This window comes from Mesocricetus auratus, unplaced genomic scaffold, assembly GCF_017639785.1.
Source record: "Mesocricetus auratus isolate SY011 unplaced genomic scaffold, BCM_Maur_2.0 Super-Scaffold_100055, whole genome shotgun sequence".
NCBI classification, from domain to species: Eukaryota; Metazoa; Chordata; class Mammalia; order Rodentia; family Cricetidae; genus Mesocricetus; species Mesocricetus auratus.
Genome location: NW_024429232.1, coordinates 3,613,015 through 3,631,770, shown reverse-complemented (window position 1 = coordinate 3,631,770; position 18,756 = coordinate 3,613,015). Strand labels below are relative to the sequence as shown.

The 18,756-nt window shown below is 47.9% G+C and overlaps 1 protein-coding gene and 1 long non-coding RNA gene across 4 annotated transcripts; one reads left to right on the top strand and one right to left on the bottom strand.

Annotated features, from left to right (window-relative positions):
* Nucleotides 1-5,240: 5,240 nt before the first annotated feature.
* Nucleotides 5,241-7,073, top strand: Ccdc166 (coiled-coil domain containing 166). The gene is made up of 2 exons (XM_021223004.2): nt 5,241-5,919; nt 6,007-7,073. The coding sequence occupies exons 1-2, from the start codon at nt 5,485-5,487 to the stop codon at nt 6,964-6,966; spliced, it is 1,395 nt and encodes a 464-aa protein (XP_021078663.1). The 5' UTR covers nt 5,241-5,484; the 3' UTR covers nt 6,967-7,073.
* A 2,987-nt stretch (nt 7,074-10,060) lies between these two features.
* LOC121136251 lies at nt 10,061-17,010 on the bottom strand. Of its 3 annotated transcripts, none has more exons than XR_005873390.1 (5): nt 16,053-17,010; nt 14,483-14,583; nt 14,200-14,364; nt 11,522-11,787; nt 10,061-10,596 (listed from the first exon to the last, which is right to left on the bottom strand). It is a non-coding gene; the product is annotated as an uncharacterized LOC121136251 (long non-coding RNA). The 3 variants fall into 3 exon arrangements; XR_005873391.1 differs by having other exon boundaries at nt 16,222-17,010; XR_005873392.1 differs by lacking the exon at nt 16,053-17,010 and adding an exon at nt 15,020-15,228.
* Between the last annotated feature and the right edge of the window lie 1,746 nt (nt 17,011-18,756).

Below are 18,756 nucleotides of genomic sequence, written 5' to 3'. Positions count from 1 at the left end.
GAATGTAAATTGTCCTCCTTCATAAACTCATAGGGAGTGACATTATTAGGGGGCGTGGCTTTGTTGGAATAGCTATGGACTTGTCAAAGGAAGTGTGTCATGTGGGGGTGGGCCTTGAGGTTTCCTATGCTCAGGTCACGCCTACTGTTCAGTTCACTTCCTGTTGCCTGTGGATTAAAGAAGTAGAACTCTCAGCCCCTTCTCCAGCACCTTATCTGCTTGCATGCTCCCAAATGTCCTGCCATGATGATAATGGACTAAACCTCTGAAAATATAAGGTCCCCAATTGACTATTTTATGTATAAGAGTTGCTGTGGCCGGGCGTTGGTGGCACACGCCTTTAATCCCAGCACTCGGGAGGCAGAGGCAGGTGGATCTCTGTGAGTTCGAGACCAGCCTGGACTACCAAGCGAGTTCCAGGACAGCCTCCAAAGCCACAGAGAAACCCTGTCTCGAAAAAAAAACCAAAAAAAAAAAAAAAAAAGAGTTGCTGTGGTCATGGTGTCTCTTCAAGGCAACAGACACTCTATTGAAGGCAGAAGTTGGTAATGGGAGTGCACACAACCAGTGCAGATATAATCTGTCTGTCAGAGCTGACTGCAGGCTGAGGTTTCTCACAGGAGAAACAGGAACACAGCCCCAAGGTGGTGCTGCGCCAGGCTCTAGAGGCACAGTCGTATTTAAAAGCTTTATCATTCAGGGGGATAAGTTGAGTGAAGAACTTCTGGGAGGAAAGGGCTCTGAGTGGGCTGCTGTTATCCAGGAGAGACAAGAGTGCCTGCAAGCTAAACTGTTGAAAATGACAGAAAGTCCTGTTTCTGGCCTGATCATAAAGATACGTATGCCCCCAAATGCCTAAGAATAAATAAAAAACAAGGAAGGCAAAAAAGCTGCAATGCTCTTTAATCCCAGCACTCGGGAGGCAGAGGCAGGCGGATCTCTGTGAGTTCGAGACCAGCCTGAACTACCAAGTGAGTTACGGGACAGCCTCCAAAGCCACAGAGAAACCCTGTCTCGAAAAAACCAAAAAAAAAAAAAAAAAAAAAAAAAAAGCTGCAATGCTAAGGACAAAAATCTCAGAAAAACACCAAGTGACCGAAAGAATGTTGGTCTGTTTGTCTGACCGGAATCCAGTCTTTATCTTTTGCTCCCTCTTGAAGAATGTGTATGAACACCATGTATGGAATCCTTTTTCCCAACAGGGGTTCCTCTGTACGGTACACCCACTTACTCTATACACGGTCACCCATGGATGTCAGCAGCAACCTAAGGTAGTCTTTCTGGGCTAGTTGCTTCTTTATCAAAACAACCACCCCTAATGACATCTTCAGGATCTGGGCCCTTCAACTTCTCACCAAACAATGAGGAGCATGGTGAGAGCAATGGAGTCTGGGGCCTCATTCATCATGGCGTCCAGATATCCATCAGCTCGATTTCTCCCCAGAGAGGCAAGTAGAGCGCACAACTCCTCTATTTGCCCAGGAGCCAGCCTGGTTCTAGTTGATCACGTTAAAGGTTTCTTCTACCTCCCTGATCTGTGATTGGTCAAACATTGCAAGCACATTGGGCATCGTGTTGCTGAGGGCACTTCTTGGCGACCATGGCTGTTGCCATCTCGCTTGGCATGGCGATGGTTAAGTCCCTGCACCGGGGACAGAATCGGAACACCTCGGCCAGCCAGTGCTCGGCATACTGTGTTACCACTCTGCTAACCCAACAGGTACCCACTGAACGGCCACCTCCGGCATCCACCAGCAAGCCTGTGGACGGCTCGTGTTTTCCAGTCAAGATCGAGTCCTGTAAGGACGCTGTCTACACGAAACCCCTGGGGTAGCCCTTATGCCCTCCGGATGTCTGGCCTACTAGGGAAAGAAAGGTAAGAAGGCGGTAGGTGAACTGTGTGATGGATGGGTCTCAGGGAAAAGTTGCCCTGGCTAGAAAAATGGCCAAAAAGTGCATTTCTAATGTGAGGGGTATTGAGCAGTCATTAATGAAGCATAAATCTAACTAATATTTCAATAACAAATTGGGAGTCAGATATCAGGGTAAAAACCTGAAAGATCAGAGAAACAGGGGAGAAACCAGTTACTTCCTACCTCTTCCTTTCCTCTGTCCAAAAGGGACCAGATCGTCTCCATGCCTGCCTTATCACTTCCTGTCTCCTTTCTGTATAGTCCTCCAGATCTCTATGGTTAACTAGTGGCTAGCTCTGCCCTCTGACTCCAAGCAAGGTTTATTTGTCACAACACAAACAGAACATCATACAACATTTCCCCCTTTTTTTCCTAAATAAAAAGCAAAGGTTTTAACTAACATAGGGAAACTATCTACAATAAGTACAACAACTATATACAAATATACACAGGCAAGAACTGCATTAACAATGTCCTGTTCATTTGCATTTAACAAATTCAGAGAAAATACACCATATCTATCCTACCTGGGTGAGTCCAAAATGTTGTACCTAATTCACTTTCTATCTTAACTTGCATTACGAACCTAAACCTATCTTTTTATGTCTCTCAATCTTATACACTTTACACCTCTTTTGTGAGTTTCTTTTCTGAAATTGTTAACAAGGAAAACTATAATTATAACTATCTAGTCTTCAACTCCATCAGAGACCTGAGAAGGATATAACATTACCTGCGTAAACTTCCAAAACTTAGAAACGACAGAGACCACTGACTGCCTGGACAGTCACCCCAGGTTCTTCTGCAACGTCGGGGCATCCATCTTTGGCCCACAGGCCTAGAATATCTGACAGACTTTTCTGTGAAGCAGGATTTTTGAAGGGCTGTTCCACATTTTCTTGGCAAAGTTTGGCAGTCCTTTCTTTGGTGTCCTGCTTGTCCCTTTTCAATGTCCATCACCTTCTCTGAAGTAGATTGGTGCTGCCAGGAGCAGACATGTCTCATTGTCATAAAAAAGAACCTTATGTTATTAAAACATGTCGAATGCCATATTCTGTAGATCTCTGAAGTATTTGAAGACCATCTGTCTACCTAAAATATATCTCTGGTTGACCTGAAAGACATACCTAACATGACAAGTTTGATTGTAATAGGTGACTAACTACTAACCTGCATTTCCTTATTATCCTAAATATTTTTTTTTGGTTTTACGAGACAGGGTTTCTCTGTATTGTTTTGGAGGCTGTCGGTCCAGCCCGGCCTCGAACTCACAGAGATCTGCCTGCCTCTGCCTCCCGAGTGCTGGGATTAAAGGCATGGGCCACCACCGCCCGGCCTATCCTAAATATTTGTAACAATAATTTTCAAGGACTAGAAATTTACATCACATTGTTAAATGAGTTGCATAGGTACAATACCCTAAACAAGAGTAGAAATGTGTGTACAGTACGTTCGAACAAAAATAACCTTAAATTTATATCAGTTTACAAAAATCTAAGAGTAGCAATATATATGCAATAGAACAAAAATAACCCCAAATTTGTATCAATATACGAAAACCCATACCATTCAAAATATTGATGACTATTAGTTTCTTTTTTGATTTAAAAGTAGATTCAAGCCAGGTGGTGGTGGCACACGCCTTTAATCCCAGCACTTAGGAGGCAGAGGCATGTGGCTCTCTGTGAGTTCGAGACCAGCCTGGTCTACAGAGTTCCAGGACAGGTTCCAAAGCTACACAGAGAAACCCTGCCTCAAAAGACCAATAAATAAACAAACAAACAAACAAATAAAGGTTCAATGATCTAGCCTTTTATCCTATCATTTCTGTATCTTCTCTTTTTCTTTTCAGAACAAGATCCCTGAATCTAATCTCCTTTGTTCAGCTTTTTTCCTGGCCATTACCAACAACAATTTGTAACCAACCCTCCCAAATGATGACAAATATCCATAAACCACTGAACGACCCAAAACTGCCCACCCCATCTCTTGGGAATGTGGGTGTTGTGTTCTTAAATTTACTCCCTGTCGTCTGCGGGTGTTGGCATCTTTAAGGGACCCTGAAATAAATTGGGATAATGGTCAAGTCCTGTGAATGGGAAAATGCAGGGCTTATCTCCAGTCCTGGCTGGAGATAGTCTGTGAATATCTGTGAGTAGTCTGTGAGGCTGGGTCATGTCAGCTAGCCACCTTAATTGTCCTGAGCATTTTATAGTTCAAAGCCGATTTTTAGGTAGTGATTTCCAGCTTAGTGGTATAACCATAGTCCCAGTGAAATCAGCTTTGTGGGACCCCATCCTCCTTTTGGAGACTTAAAAGGTTACTGTTAGGCATGGTCATGGTTCACTGCAGAAAACTTAAACATTTTAAATGTCATATGCAACAGACCTCAAAGAGGCTAAAGAACCATAGTTTGTTATGTACATCCAGAGTACAAAACCTAATTCCTTAGTAACTCAAACCTGAAATCATGTACAGGAAGCTAGATGAAGTCTTTTTCTAGAATTAGTTAGTGGTCTATATGACCATTAATGTCATGACAAAAAGATTAATATACATATTGATTTTATAAATTTTGAGCTAATATACTTTAAGAAAAGTTTTAAAGAGCCAAAATAAAACCAAAGAATTATGCGATTAGTGGCAATATAATAGTCCCTAATTTTGTTTTTTCTCCTGTCCCATATCAGGTGGCTCTTCTGACATGAGACAGAGATTTTGAGTTTTTCTTTAACAAGCATGCTTGGGTTTAGAAGGGAGAGCCACACTCCAACTCCAAAGCCAGCTTTAATTCTTTATTGAACTGGGACTACAAAAAGACTGTTTGCATTAAATGTCTGTATAGAACAGCATAAATAAACATCGGCCAATTCACTCTTTTTCTCGGGACGTTTTCTCTGGATGATTCTTTTTCCTTCAGACGTCTCATTTGTCCAGTGGTCTTCAGATTCCTTAACTGGATGCCTTCATTCTCCCGGAAAGGCAAAAACAAAACCCTGCCCCAACCCTAACTTTGGGGAGTTTCCCTCTGGGGCAAATAAATCTTTGTGCTGAGAACTTGGCCATGGGGGTTCCGAGACGATACTTTTCCTTTCATTAGGAATATAAAAGGCACTGTTTTGAGCCAAATATGCAGGCCAGCCATTTTTTGCTTTTTTTTTTTCCTACAGGCACACAGATTTTGACTATACCCCCTGCAGAGTCATGCAAGCATGTAAGAAACAAACAGCAGGGAATGGAAGATTGACATCAAGCCGTTGCCAGAGCAACGGAATGGGCTGGGGGTGGGGGCAGCGACTAGGTTCTGTCTCCATAGAGGTTGCGCAGGCTGGACATCAACATTCCTAGACGCACGCGCCAGGATGCGACAGTCGAGGTCTGGAGGAAACCTTCAGATACAGGTTGGCCAAGATGCTTTCTGATCTCTAATCCTGCCTTATAAATCGAAGACACCTCCTTGGACCTAGGGTGTAGTTCTCCAACACTTTGGGTAAGGAAGGGGGTTGGCTGAGCTGAGGGCGCGGGTGGGGCACGATGGTCTCGTGAGTGCAGCTGGCCCCCGCATCGAGCCATGGCGCCCAAGAAGAAGCGCGGGCCAAGCGCCGGGCGCAAGCAGGCGGGCGACAGTGCGGAGACCCCGCTCTCCGAGCGCGCGCAGTATCTGCTGCGCGAGTACTCGCTGCTCTCAGAGAAACTGGTGGCCTGTGAGCAGCAGGTCGACCAGGTGCTGGAGAACAATGCGTTCCTGGACCGCGAGGCGCAGCGCTTACGCGAAGAAAACCGGCTTTACGCCAGTTATGTGAGCGCGCACGCGCAGCGCTGCGCCAACGCCATCGTGCGTCTCGAGGACCAGAACCGCATGGACCTGGCACAGATCCGGTGGCAACGAGCCGAGCTGGCGTCGCTTTATCACGGGCGCGAGGACGGGGTGCGTGCACAGCTGCTGGAAATGAAGATGCGCGCGGAAAACATGACACAGAAGGTGCAGGAGCTGCAGCCCTACAAGGCCAGTGCGCGCGCCTCCAGGGACCGGGCGGGGTCGAGAGGGATGGGCGCGCTCCCGCCTGTGCGCTGATCCGCGCTCCCGCTGCAGGAGCTGCAGCTGGAGCAGCTGGCGCGAATCCGGACCCTCGAGCGTGAGCTCCTGCACATGCGCGTGGAGCACACGCAGCTTCTCCACCGGGTGAAGCGACGCTTCCTGGATGACAAGGCTGCTTTTGAGCGTGAGGCGCGCCTGCACGTGCACTCCCTGACGCGCCGCTCAGAGCGGGAGGCGGCGCGCGCCCTCATTACCCACACGCAGGCCATCAAGGCGGACAACGGGCGTCTCCGACAGGAACTCCTGAGGCTTCTCCACCGGGCCTACGTACTACAGGACATGAGACTGCAGCTGCTGGAGCAGCGAGAGCAGCTGCGCAGGGAGCACCAGGACATGCAGAACCTGGAGTACGTGCACGGCTGGCTGCACAGGGGGCCCGGGGGGCCACCACTCTGGCAGCCGCCCCAAACCCACCTGCCCAACTTGCTCACTGGGTCACTTAGCACCCTGTTGGAATCCTCCTATACAACTTTTAGTCCCCAGGTTATGGCCCAATCACGTGTGGCCTCTTGGGCCTCATCGGTGGCCCAGTCACACCGAATCTCCGAGATTGCTTCTGTAAAGTCCGAGGAGTCTTCTCTTGTCCCGTCTCTAAAGGCTGGGTCTGTGATTGCTCCCCTGACTCCAACACAACCAGGATCCCGAGTCCCATCTCTGACTATGTCGCACCGGGGCTCGCGGATACCGTCCATGACCCAGTCACGAATGGACTCCAGGGTGACATCCCTGACTGTATCGCCCAATACTTCTGTCTTGCTGCCGCGCTCGCGCGAGGGCTCTAAGATCTCTCCACAGCCCTCCTTGCGAGAGTTCTCTCAAGACGCTGACGCCTCTGCAACGTCCAGCTCCAAGCTTCTCTCTGTTCAATCCCAGGATCCGGTCCCTCTCAGCCCTCAAATGGAGGAGACAGCAAACACTGACGATGCCATAGAAATTATCTTGGGGCAAGCCTGAACCCACAAACCGGGGAGGAGACCCGTAGGACCATGGTGTGGGAGAAACATACCCTGAAAGCTTTCTTGGTACATAAAGATGTTAATAAAAGTGTAAAATAAACCCCATGATGATCTGGCACCTGCCTGGTTCGCTGCCCACGTATTTCAGATGTGCAGAGGTCTGCAATTCGAGCTACAAGGGAGCTCGATGTCTCCTCCTCTGCTGGAATTCGATGTCCTTCCACCAACAGCCCACCTGGGTAGAGAGCCAGCAAGGTAGACTTGGGCTGTGCTCAGGGTAAGTTTGGTAGTGTAATTTCGAGGGAATTTCTACAAAAGAGAACAGGTTACATCTTCATCACCGCAGAGAGCCTACTGAGGCGTCCCCAATCATTTAAAATATGTGTTTTCCAATTTAGGGAAGACTGCAAGAATTATCTGGGAATTCCCATTGCCACACACCTAGAGGAACAGGGATATGTACTTTGGTTCTTTGAGTCAGCTGGGATCCTTCTGGAAAGAGTTATGTCTCTTTTTTAGACCAGGCTGGCCTTGAACTCACAGAGTGCTTCTGCCTCCCAAGTGCTGGGAGTAAAGGTGTGGTCACCACCGCCCAGCTTTAGTTATGCCTCCTAATTTTAAACACATCCCTTTGTGTTTATTGGATAGAACTTTGGTCTGTTTCTTCTGGTGCAGGGTTGAACCAGGGCCATCTGCATGATAAACAAAGAGTTACATCCCCAGCTCCATCCAATGTTTCTTCAAGACACGTCGTATCTTGCAACCCATTGTCCTGTCCTTTATATTTATTTGTTTGTTTGCTTGTTGTTTGTTTTGTTTTGAGACAGGGCCTCAATATGTACATCAGACTGGGTTGAACTCAGAGATCTTCCTGCCTCTTCTTCCTGAGTGCTAGGATTAAAGGTGTGCACCACTTGCCGGGCGGTGGTGGCGCACGCCTTTAATCCCAGCACTCGGGAGGCAGAGGCAGGCGGATCTCTGTGAGTTTGAGGCCGGGCTGGACGACAGCCTCCAAAACAATACAGAAAAACCCTGTCTCATAAAACCAAAAAAAAAAAAAAAAAAAAGGTTGCACCACCACCTCACCACCTCCCAGCAACAAAACTGTATTTTAAAACAAGTTTTTTTGGGGGGATTGGAGAGATGGTTCAGCAGTGAAAAGCACTGGCTGCTCTCCCATAGGTCCTGAGTTCGGTTCCCAGCACCCACATGGTGGCTCACAGCAATCTGCCATGGGATTTGATGCCCTCTTCTGGTGTGCACTTGTGCGTGCAGACAGAGCACCATATACACAAATACATAAATAGATCTTTATGCTTTTTAGGTTTATTTGTGTGTGTGTGTGTGTGTGTGTGTGTGTGTGTGTGTGTGTGTGTGTGTAGTGCATGCCTCGTGCCTGCGGAGGTCAACCGGGCTATCTGATCCCAGAACTGGAGTTACAGATGGTTGTGGGCCCACGTGTGGGTTTTGGGAACCAAACCTGGGTCCTCAGCAAGAGCAGCAAAGTGCTTATCTTGGTGTCATCAATCCAGCATCCCACCTGCCGTCTTATAAGTTCTAACAGTCAAGCTCCAGGACCTGCAGACTTTGAGCATGTGGGCTATGTGGGAGTGTGCCTTACTGTCGGAGAACAGCCCTGTGACCTCTCCTATGCCAGATCCTGTTGGGGTACCCCGAATTGAGGAGGGGTCCCCAAGCTGGATTCGTCACCCCAAGAATCAAGAGTCCACGCGCCAATTGATGCAACACGCAAGAGGCTTTAATTAGGCATCTGCAGATGGGCCTCTCGGTCAGCTTTCAGACCGATTGGCCCCGAGGTTCAGTTACAATCAGCTTTTAAAGACAAAAACCACAAGCTTTTGTGAGGGGTCCCTATCTTGTGATGGGGGAAGGGGGTACGTGACTACTGACCAGGGGAAGTAGATGTCTTCCTGACCTACATGTTGTAAAATCCTCAAACCTTGGTATGAGTTAATCATCTCTCCCTAAGTAAATGGTGTTATCATCTCCTTGTTTCCCACAAATCTTGTTTGCCCATCTCTGACGCCCTGGTCAGTTCTTCACAGGTGGTCAGCAGCCCGGAATTGGCCTTTTGTGGGTTTACAGCCCTTCTACAATTAAGGTTGCTAAACCATACATTCCATTCTGTGGCTTGGCCAGTTCCTGGGATGGGGTCCTTTGTTCACTTCCCAAGTTCTCTAGTGGGGTGCCCTCCCTGTTTACGCTTATATTTTATTTCTATAAATTCTGGGTCTTTCAATCCAATATCAGATTCCGAAATCTAACTTGTATGTGCTGTGTATATGCAAGTTTGCGTGCCTGTGGGTGTGCTCGTGCAGGCTGGGGCTCAACGTCATTGGCTCTTCCTTGAGTACTCTCCTGTGTTAACAAGACAGGGTTTCCTGGTGAACCTACCCCAGTCCAGCCAGCCAGCTTGTTCCATCAGTCCTGTCTCTACCTTCTAAACTCTAGATTATGGGTGGGCCCTTTCTGTGAGTGCTGGGATTCATGCTTGGGCCCTCAGGCTTGCACATGAGTGCTTGATCCAACAAGCCCTTGATCTCCCACACCCTGGATGCTGCAAATGCAGTGTGAAATGCTTGCTAAATATTATGCCTGCCATCAGAGTTGACTGCCCAGACACTCTCACAAAATCAAGCCTGTAAAAGGAGTTAGTTTGTTTTTTTTTGTTTGTTTGTTTAGTTTTTCGAGACAGGGTTTCTCTGTATTGTTTTGGAGGCTGCCCTAGAACTCACTCTGTAGACCAGGCTGGCCTCGAATTCACAGAGATCTGCCTGCCTCTGCCTCCTTAATGCTGGTATTAAAGGTGTGCACCACCAATGCCTAGATGTAAATGGAGTTCTTAATTGTCTAAATAATAAAAATCCGGAGTAATATATAGAAGAAAATGCTGAGAGATCAGAGAAGGAGCAAGCCACAGCCACCTTTACCTCCTTAGCTTCCCAGCAGACAAGAGAGCACATTCCTGTTTCCTCCTGCAAATATCCTCTCTCCACCCAGCCATCTCACTTCCTGTCTGTCTGCACACACCTCCAGACCTCTATGGTTAGCTGGTGGCAAACTCCACCCTCTGATAATCAGGCTTTATTTGTACAAGGAGATATCACCCACAAGCCAATCAACATTCCCTCTCAATGGGTGGGTCATCAGACCACATCTAAGATCCTGGACACTCCCTACTGCCAGCCTCAACTCAGCAGTCTCCAGACATGCTAGAGTATAGAGGTGGGGTGTTAACTGAAGGTAGGACTTCATGTGAAGCGTCTCCATTATGCAGCTGCTGTAAAATGAATCAAATACTGGTTCACCGGGCTGGAATTGAATGCCATCCTTCCTGTCTCTCAGTGGATGCTGATGGAGTACCACGGCTCCTGGAGTGATCTGAATGAGAAATGTTCCCATAGGCCAGAGTGTGTGAGTGCCTGGTGCCCAGCTGGGGGTGCTGTTCCCCTTGCTAGAGGAAGTGTGCCCTGGGACCAGGCTTTTCCATGAGAAGCCTCATCCTGCTTCTGTCTTTGCTTAGTGCTCATTGCTGAGCATGTGGGTTCTCAGCTTCCTGCTTCTGCTGCCACTCCTCCTCGGCACGATGGGCTCTCTCCCTCTGGCACTGTAAGTCAAAATATACTCTTCCTTAAGCTGCTTCCAGTCATGGTTTGTTTGTTTTTAAAATCACAGCAACGAAAAAAGTAATTAATATAGCTTCCCGGAAAAAGTCACTAAACACTCAGCTACATTTCCATATTTTAAGTACCTCTTTAAAAGAGTATTACTGGGAGCCGGGCGTTGGTGGCGCACGCCTTTAATCCCAGCACTCGGGAGGCAGAGGCAGGCGGATCTCCGTGAGTTCGAGGCCAGCCTGGTCTACAGAGTGAGTTCCAGGACAGCCTCCAAAGCCACAGAGAAACCCTGTCTCGAAAAACCAAAAAAAAAAAAAAAAAAAAAAAGAGTATTACCGGTGATGGTGGCATATGCCTTCAGTCCCAGTCCCAGCACTCAGGAGGCAGAGGCAGGTAGAGCTCTGAGTTTCAGGACAGCCTGATCTAAGGAGCAAATTCCAGGACAGTCAAAGCTACATAGAGAATTCTTGTCTTGAAAAACCAAGAAAAAAAGTATAGTTTCCCCTCTTGCTTTTATGGGCTTTGCAGTTTTCCACATGGCCTGTGGACCAGGAAGCACGTGAGCCGTGATGGACACGGGACAGTGAGCCCACAGTAATTGCCAGAAGCAGCTTCAGGACAATGCAGCTGGCTGTGGTGGTGCAGGTTTTGATCCCAGCACTTGGAGGCTGAGGAGGCAAAGGGATCAAGTTCAAGACCAGCCTGGGCTACATAGTAAGATATTATCTCAAACAAGCAAGACATAATGACACTGCAGTTGTGGATAGGGTAGGCATGTGGGAGATACGGGGGGAGGTCATTGGTGTCTTCCCATCCTCTCTAGTGAGGACACCTCAAGCCCTGACATAAAATGTACAAGTCACCATGTTCAACAAAATTGAGACAAACCCACCACAAACAATTCTAAGGTCTTACTTGTTGGTGCTGGACAGTCAGTGAACACCCTGGAAGGCTGATGGATCATGTAGGCTCGACTTCCCTTGGATTTGGAATGGGAAGTATCTGTAGCTCCCTCCCATCCAGTAGTGAAAACTGGTGCAGGCTGTCAAATCTCCTAACAAGGATGCTGAGTCGGGGTAGGGCAGCGTGAAGTGTCAACTCTGCTCAGGTGTAGAGGTGGCCCCAGATTCCCGTTGTCCTCAAGATGCCACTGTGAGTGGATCTCAGGTTTCCACAGTGTTCTGAAGAGGTGGTTGGGATCAAGAAAAAGATGCCTTTTTAAGTTTTAAATGCAGTGTGCTTCCAACATTCCAAGGTCACTGAAGAGTCAACTCTTTTTATGTCATTTGAGGGCCAACAATGCAGATCCCAGATACACATGCAAGGTGCTTGTTAGGGATAGACACGTGCTGAGAAGCAGGCCCTCCACCTCCCAGAGTTTAAGGATCTCCAAAGCTGACACACAGCACACAACATGCCACAACTACCACATAGTGTGAGATAATGCTCCTGTACCCTGTAAAGATTACAACTACCACATAATGTGGGATGATGCTCCTCTACACCGTGAAGATTTGTCGCTCTATTAGTTTACTAAAATGCTGACTGACCAGTAGCCAGGCAGGAAGTATAGGCAGGGCTACCAGACCAGGAGAATGCTGGGAAGAGGAAGGCAGAGAGTGAGTCTCCAGCCAGATGCAGAGGAAGCAAGATGAGAGTGCCTTACTGAGAAAATGCACCAAGTCATGCGGCTAAACACAGATAAGAATTATGGGTAAATTTAGGTTGTAAGAGTTTGTTAGTAATAAACCTGAGCAATAAGCCAAACAGTTTATAATTAATGTAAGCCTCTGTGCGATTGTTTGGGACTTAATGGCTACAGGACTGGGCAGGACAGAAACTTCTGTCTACAACCATGAACAATCCTCATCTAACTGGCATTCTGCCTAAGGAACCTACTTAGCCATGGTTTCCAGATGCTGAGGGAGGGGTGTGAAATTCTACTGGAGACACACTGTGTTCTTCCTAGGCCTGTGGACCTCGTTGCTGGGTCAAGACAACCAGTGAATACCACATGGTTTATAGCTTACTGGTCAGTGTTGCCTGGGACCAGCCCTGCCATCTGGGACCACCAAGTAGCCCATGCGCACTACCCTACAAGGCTGATGCAGTCAGGAGACACTGCTGGCCACTCACCCCCAGGGAAACCTGTAAGTCTGAGAAGGGAGTGAGATGAAACTCCCTTCAATGTCCCCGAGCCAACTGTGGGAAGTTGCCTAAGTGACAAGCAGTCAGGGATGCAGAGCTTATCCATGATGTGCTATAACTCTTTAGAGGAGGCAGGACAGAGATGTCGGCCTGACCAAGAGCACAGTACAGGAAGCAGGCTAACTTTTGAATATCAACTGGACAAAACCACAACCAAGCACCTGGACAGCCTGCTCTGGCTTAACATAACAGGTAGCTGTGGTGATATATTGTTTATGATCTAATGAAGCTACTGGAGATCAGTTTGCAAAGCCAGCCACACCAGTTAGCTATAGAAACTAGGCAGAGGTGGCATATGCTTTTAATCTCCTGACTCAGGAGATAGGCAGATGGATCTGAGTTCAAGGCCACCCTGATCTACACAAGAGTGAAGAGTAACAGAGCTCACGCCTTTGATCCTAGCCCTTAGGTCACAGTCCTTTAATCCCAGCACTAGGGAGGTGGAGACGGGAGGATATGGCTGGGCAGAGAAAGGAATAAAAGCAGAAGGATACAGGAACTGAGAGCTTTTGCCTCTGAGGATTTTGGAGACAGGACTGCCATTTCAGCTGGGTAGAGGAAAGATCTACTAGCTTGGTTGCTTTGCTTCTCTGATCTTTAGCTTGAAGCCTGAACCCCAATATCAGTCTCTGTCTGGGTCTTTTATTTTTTGTGTTACAAGCAACAGTTAGCAAGTAGCTCACAGTTCACTGCCAAGTTCTGGCACAGTTAACATCACACAGCTATCATGAAGGGAAAGCATTATGGAGGGTTATAGCCAGGTCTGCGGGCCGGAGGGCAGCTCAGTGGGGAAAATGCTTGCTGCTCAGGTAGGACAACATCCCTCAGTGTCCACATAAAAGCCAGGCACTGTGGCACACGCTTATCTGATCATGGAGGAGAGTCACAGAGGAGTAGATGACCTCAGCTTCCTGGCCACACATTCTAGCAATTAGTGAGCACCAGGCTTAGTGAAGACTCCATCTCAAAGGGGGGGAAAAAAGGTAGAGTGTGACAGAGGACCATTGATGTCTACCTCTGGCCTTCACATGCACACACAGGCACCCACTTGCAGATACATACACACACACCACAAACAAAACCAGGTAGAGGCCAACTGGTTCTGGAAAGTCACTCAAAACTCAAGTCTGTAGGTCCTGGTGGTACAAACTTGTAATCCCAGCTATTTGGGAGGCTGAGGCAGGAGGATGGAAAGTTCAAGTTCAGCCTGGACAAAGTGAGGCTGTCTCAAAGAGGGTTGGGGAGGCAGTTCAGCACTTGCCTAGCTCTGGCTAGGTTTAATCTCCAGATCTCCAAAACTGCAAACCACTCAAGTCAAAGTGTGTACTCCCCACAGACACAAGGCATTGCACTCCAACAACAGGCCACTCTGCGACCGCACCCACCTGTGAAAAGCCTTCCCAGCTCCACTCATTGAACACTGACAGACACCTGGCAGCCCCTAGGCAAGAAGGTGAAGGTGCATTTTTGTTTATCCAGGTTTGTATTGTGTAAGTGCAGGGGATGTCATCTGCATCTAGAGGGTGCACGTCCATTCATTGTCTCCTGACCTGCAGAAGTCCAGACAAATTGCTGTGTTGGAACTACCAACTCGATGGCATGAATGCAGATGCCGGGTCTGGTGGAAGTGACCCAGCCTGAATGAAATCGCGCAGGTGGGATCAGCACCTTTGTAAGAAGAAAACAGAGCTCCAGCGCCTCTCATGTTTGCCCGGATGCTCTCTCACCAGGAAGCCAGATGCTGCATTCTGATCTCCGAGCCTCCAGGTCTGTGGGAAAAAAAGTGTTTCTGTTTAAGCCACTCTGGTATTCTGTCATGGCTTCTAGCACAGGCTAACTCTGAACAATGATCAGTATGTACAGATTAACTTAAAACAAGGAATTACTGAAACTTCAAACACACACAACCTAACACCCATTGTTATGGCTGAAAACTTGCTTTTTCCAGGGCGGAGGGTGTTGCTGAGCTGGTGTAGTGCCTAGTATAGTGCTTGCCTAGCATGCACCAAGTCCTGGATTTGACCCCCAGCACTGCAGAAACCAGGTGCATTGTGGTACACAACTATAATCTTAGTATTCAGGAGGTGAAAGGAGGGTCAGAAAGTCCTGATGTTCGTGTCTGTCCACTTTAGGAGTTCGAGGACAGGCTTGGCTTAAGTAGGTCTTTAACACTGGAGCAATGGCTCAGGGGTTAAGAGCACTTACGGTTCTTGCAGAGGCCCTGAGAACTGTTTCCAGCACCTATGCTCGCAACCGTCTGCAAAGTCAGTTCCAAGGTGCTTGAGTCTCTTCTAGACATTCATAGGGAACGGCACACACACACAAAATTTACACATAAAAAATTTAAAATCTTTAAAACTTGGAAGCCTTAGAAGCCTGGTGTGGTGGTGCATGCCTTTAACCCTAACACTCAGGAGACAGAGGCCAGCCTGGTCTACAAAGCGAGTTCTAGGACAGCCAGGATTGTTACACAGAGAAACCGTCTCACCGCCACTCCCAAAGAACAAAAACAAAACCAAAACACAACTTGGAGTAGCTTATTAAGATCTCAGCTCCGCCGGGCGGTGGTGGCGCATGCCTTTAATCCCAGCACTCGGGAGGCAGAGGCAGTCAAATCTCTGTGAGTTCGAGGCCGGGCTGGACGACAGCCTCCAAAACAATACAGAGAAACCCTGTCTCGTAAAAACCAAAAAAAAAAAAAAAAAAAAAAAAAAAAGATCTCAGCTCCACCTGACTTACTGGGTCTTCTGGTATCATCTCCTATTGGGTTCGGCTCAGCACTTTCTCAGAAGTTTGATCTTCTGCTTCCTTTTCCTTTAAACTCTTTCCAATTCCATGTGCTTTTATTGTTTTGCTTTGTTTTTCTGCAGCTTTGGAGTTTGTCCTGTAACTTGTTCTGTAGACCAGGCTGGCCTTGAACTCACAGAGATCCACCTGCCTCTGCCTCCCAAGTGCTGGGATTAAAGGCATGCGCCACCAACGCCCGGTCCCATATGTATTTTAATAAGTTATTCTTTTAAATTTCATTTTACATTCCAATCACAGTTCTCCCTTCCCCCCCCCGCCCGCCCCCCTCGCCTCCCCCCAACCCTTATCCTCACAGATAAGGGCTCCCATGAGGAGTCAACATAGTCTAGTATAATAAGTTGGGGCAGGGCCAAGCCCCTCTCCCATGCATTAAGGCTGAGCATGGCATCCCGCCATAGGGAACAGGCTCCAAGGGAGCTAGCTCACGTACCGGGTTTGTATTGTGGTCCCACTGCCAGGGGCCCCCTCAGGTAGTCCAGCTTCACAACTGTCTCCCACATACGGAGGGCCTAGTACAGTTTCCTAGAGTCTCCACGACTGTTGGTCTGTTATGCCCAAGTCTCAAGGATCCCCAAAGACCACCAGGGAGACAGACTCACCGATGCAAATGCACAAGGCTTATTTTCTATCCTACTACGGGAGGGACTATTTAGCAAGCTGACACAGCAGCCTTCAGAGGGAGTGAGTTCCTTGTCTACTGGAGGATTTTTAAAAGAAAAAACTGCAGGGTTACATCAGCGGGAGGGGAGACATACGGATGGATAGGTTCCTGATTGGTTGATATTTAGGGGAATTTTTCAAAGTCTTATTTTGGCATGGAATACCCGTGTACCAATTATTCTCATTGGTTGGTGCTGGGAGTGAACATTCCATGGTTTCTATGGCTTTGTCTGTTACTTGCAGGTGGCCTGTTGTACACAGATACCAATAGTTTTCACAACTGTATCCTGGAGACTACAGGAGAGGGGTTTTTGTCTCTCCTGGAGTTTCTTGTGGCAGAACAGTTTCCGGGAACTAAGTATCCTAGAGGCTGGGGGTCTGGAGTCCTTTGTGTTCAGTTTTGGCCCCAGGCATGTTGCATACAGCACAGTCTCCTGGAGCTAAGGTTCCTAGAGGCTAGGCGGGGAGGGTTTGGTCTGGAGTTTTGGCCCTTCAGGCCTAGAGTTCATGAGTTTCCACGAGTTTGATTCAGCTGTCTCTAGGTTTCCCCATCATGGTCTTGACCTCCTTGCCCATGTTCCCTCCTCCTCTGACTGGATTCCTGGAGCTCGGCATCCCGTTCCATCAGTTACTGGATGTGGGATGGTTGGGGTATTCACCAATCTGATTAGAGGTAGGCCTGTTTGGGCATTCTCTCCACCGTTGCTAGGAGTCTTAGCTGGGGTCATCCTTGTGAATTCTTGGGGACTATGTAGCACCAGGTTTCGCCCTAACCCCGTTGTGGTTCTCTATTCTCTTCATTGCTCTCCCACTGCGTCCTTCCCCCCTCAGCCATGCTGACCCCTTACCCTCCCCCCTCAGCCATCCCGACCCCTTACCCTCCCCCCTCAGCCATCCTGACCCCTTACCCTCCCCCCTCAGCCATCCTGACCCCTTACCCCCCCACCCCCAATTTATCCCTAGATCTCATCTAATTTCCCTTCCCAGGACGATCCATGGGTCCCTTACGGTCATCCTTGTTACCTAGCTTCTCTGGAGCTGTAGATTGCAGTCTGGTTATCCTGTTTTACATCTAATATTCTCTTATGACTGAATACATATGTGTTTGTCTTTCTGAGACTGGGTTACCTCACTCAGGATGGTTTTGTTTTACTTCCATTTATTTTTTAAACTGGAACTTTGAGACAAGGTTTCCCTGTGTAGTCCTGGCTGTCCTGGAACTCCAGAGTGCTGCTGCTTCTCTCAGTGCTGGGATTAAAGGTGTGCAACACCATCCGGAAACTGACTGGAACTTTTTTTTTTTTTTTTTTTGGTTTTTCGAGACAGGGTTTCTCTGTGGCTTTGGAGGCTGTCCTGGAACTAGCTCTTGTAGACCAGGCTGGCCTCAAACTCACAGAGATCCGCCTGCCTCTGCCTCCCAAGTGCTGGGATTAATGGCGTGCGCCACCAACGCCCGGCTGACTGGAACTTTTAAAAATCAGATGGATAGGTGTTTTCCCTGTATATACATCCCAACACCACATGCATGCCTGGCGCCCACAGCGGTTAGAAGAGGGGTTGTTGTGGAATAATCTTTTTGTACACTGTGAAGATGTGTCTTTGCCAAGGTACCTTCTGATTGGTTTAATAAAGAGCTGAATGGCCAATAGCTAGGCAGGAAGAGTTTAGGCAGGACTTCCAGAGACAGAGGACACGAAGCGGGAACAGGTGTCAGATGGAAGAGAGGTACAGGCCACCAGGCAAAGCACAGGTGAACACAAATGTGTTAATGTGAGTTACAGGAGCTAGTGAGACAAGCCTAAGCTAGAGGCCCAGCTCTAATAAGTCTGTTTTTTGTGAGCTGGAGGCCCAAAGAAAAAGTTACATAGGATGTTGTATCCCCTGGAACTGGAGTTACAGACTGCTGTAAACAGCCGTGTGGGTGCTGTTATTTAAGCCTGGATTCACAGGAAGAACACTCAGTACATTTAATGGCTAAGCTATCGCTCCAGACCCCTGGAATTCTTTCAAAGTATAATCTGCAAAGCTAGAGATAACCTGATTTCCAGTGGATACAAGTGCTTGATTCCTTGAACAGCTTTCTGAATGCAGACCTGTGCCCAGGAGATCCATCTGGGAAAATGAGGAACCTGCCCAACTCCATTCTGATGGCACGAGCCATTATGCTGAATACTTAAAAATTTCTATTTACTGTCAGAGTTGAGCTGCTCTGGCTCCAGGAACATGACCTTTCCCAACCCATGATCTTGATTTATCTTGCTCCTTAAAAGGGGGCCAAGAGATAGATTCAGGGCTGCTCTCTTCATTCCACCTTAGAAGGCAGCCACTGGTCAGCTCTTGGTGCAACCCAATTTAAGAAAAAAAAAAAAATCAAGGTTGCTTCAAATTTGGCTCAAATTGTGATAGTGGTCTTATTCTTGCCATTGAGATTAATGTGAGTTGACACGCTGATTTAGAACACAGGGTTCCCACAC

Excerpts from the sequence above, each read along its gene's own strand:
- Ccdc166 (XM_021223004.2), top strand. The coding sequence starts at position 5,485 with ATGGCGCCCAAGAAGAAGCGCGGGCCAAGCGCCGGGCGCAAGCAGGCG. Across the intron at positions 5,920-6,006 it reads AGGAGCTGCAGCCCTACAAG|GAGCTGCAGCTGGAGCAGCT; the intron begins GCCAGTGCGCGC and ends CTCCCGCTGCAG.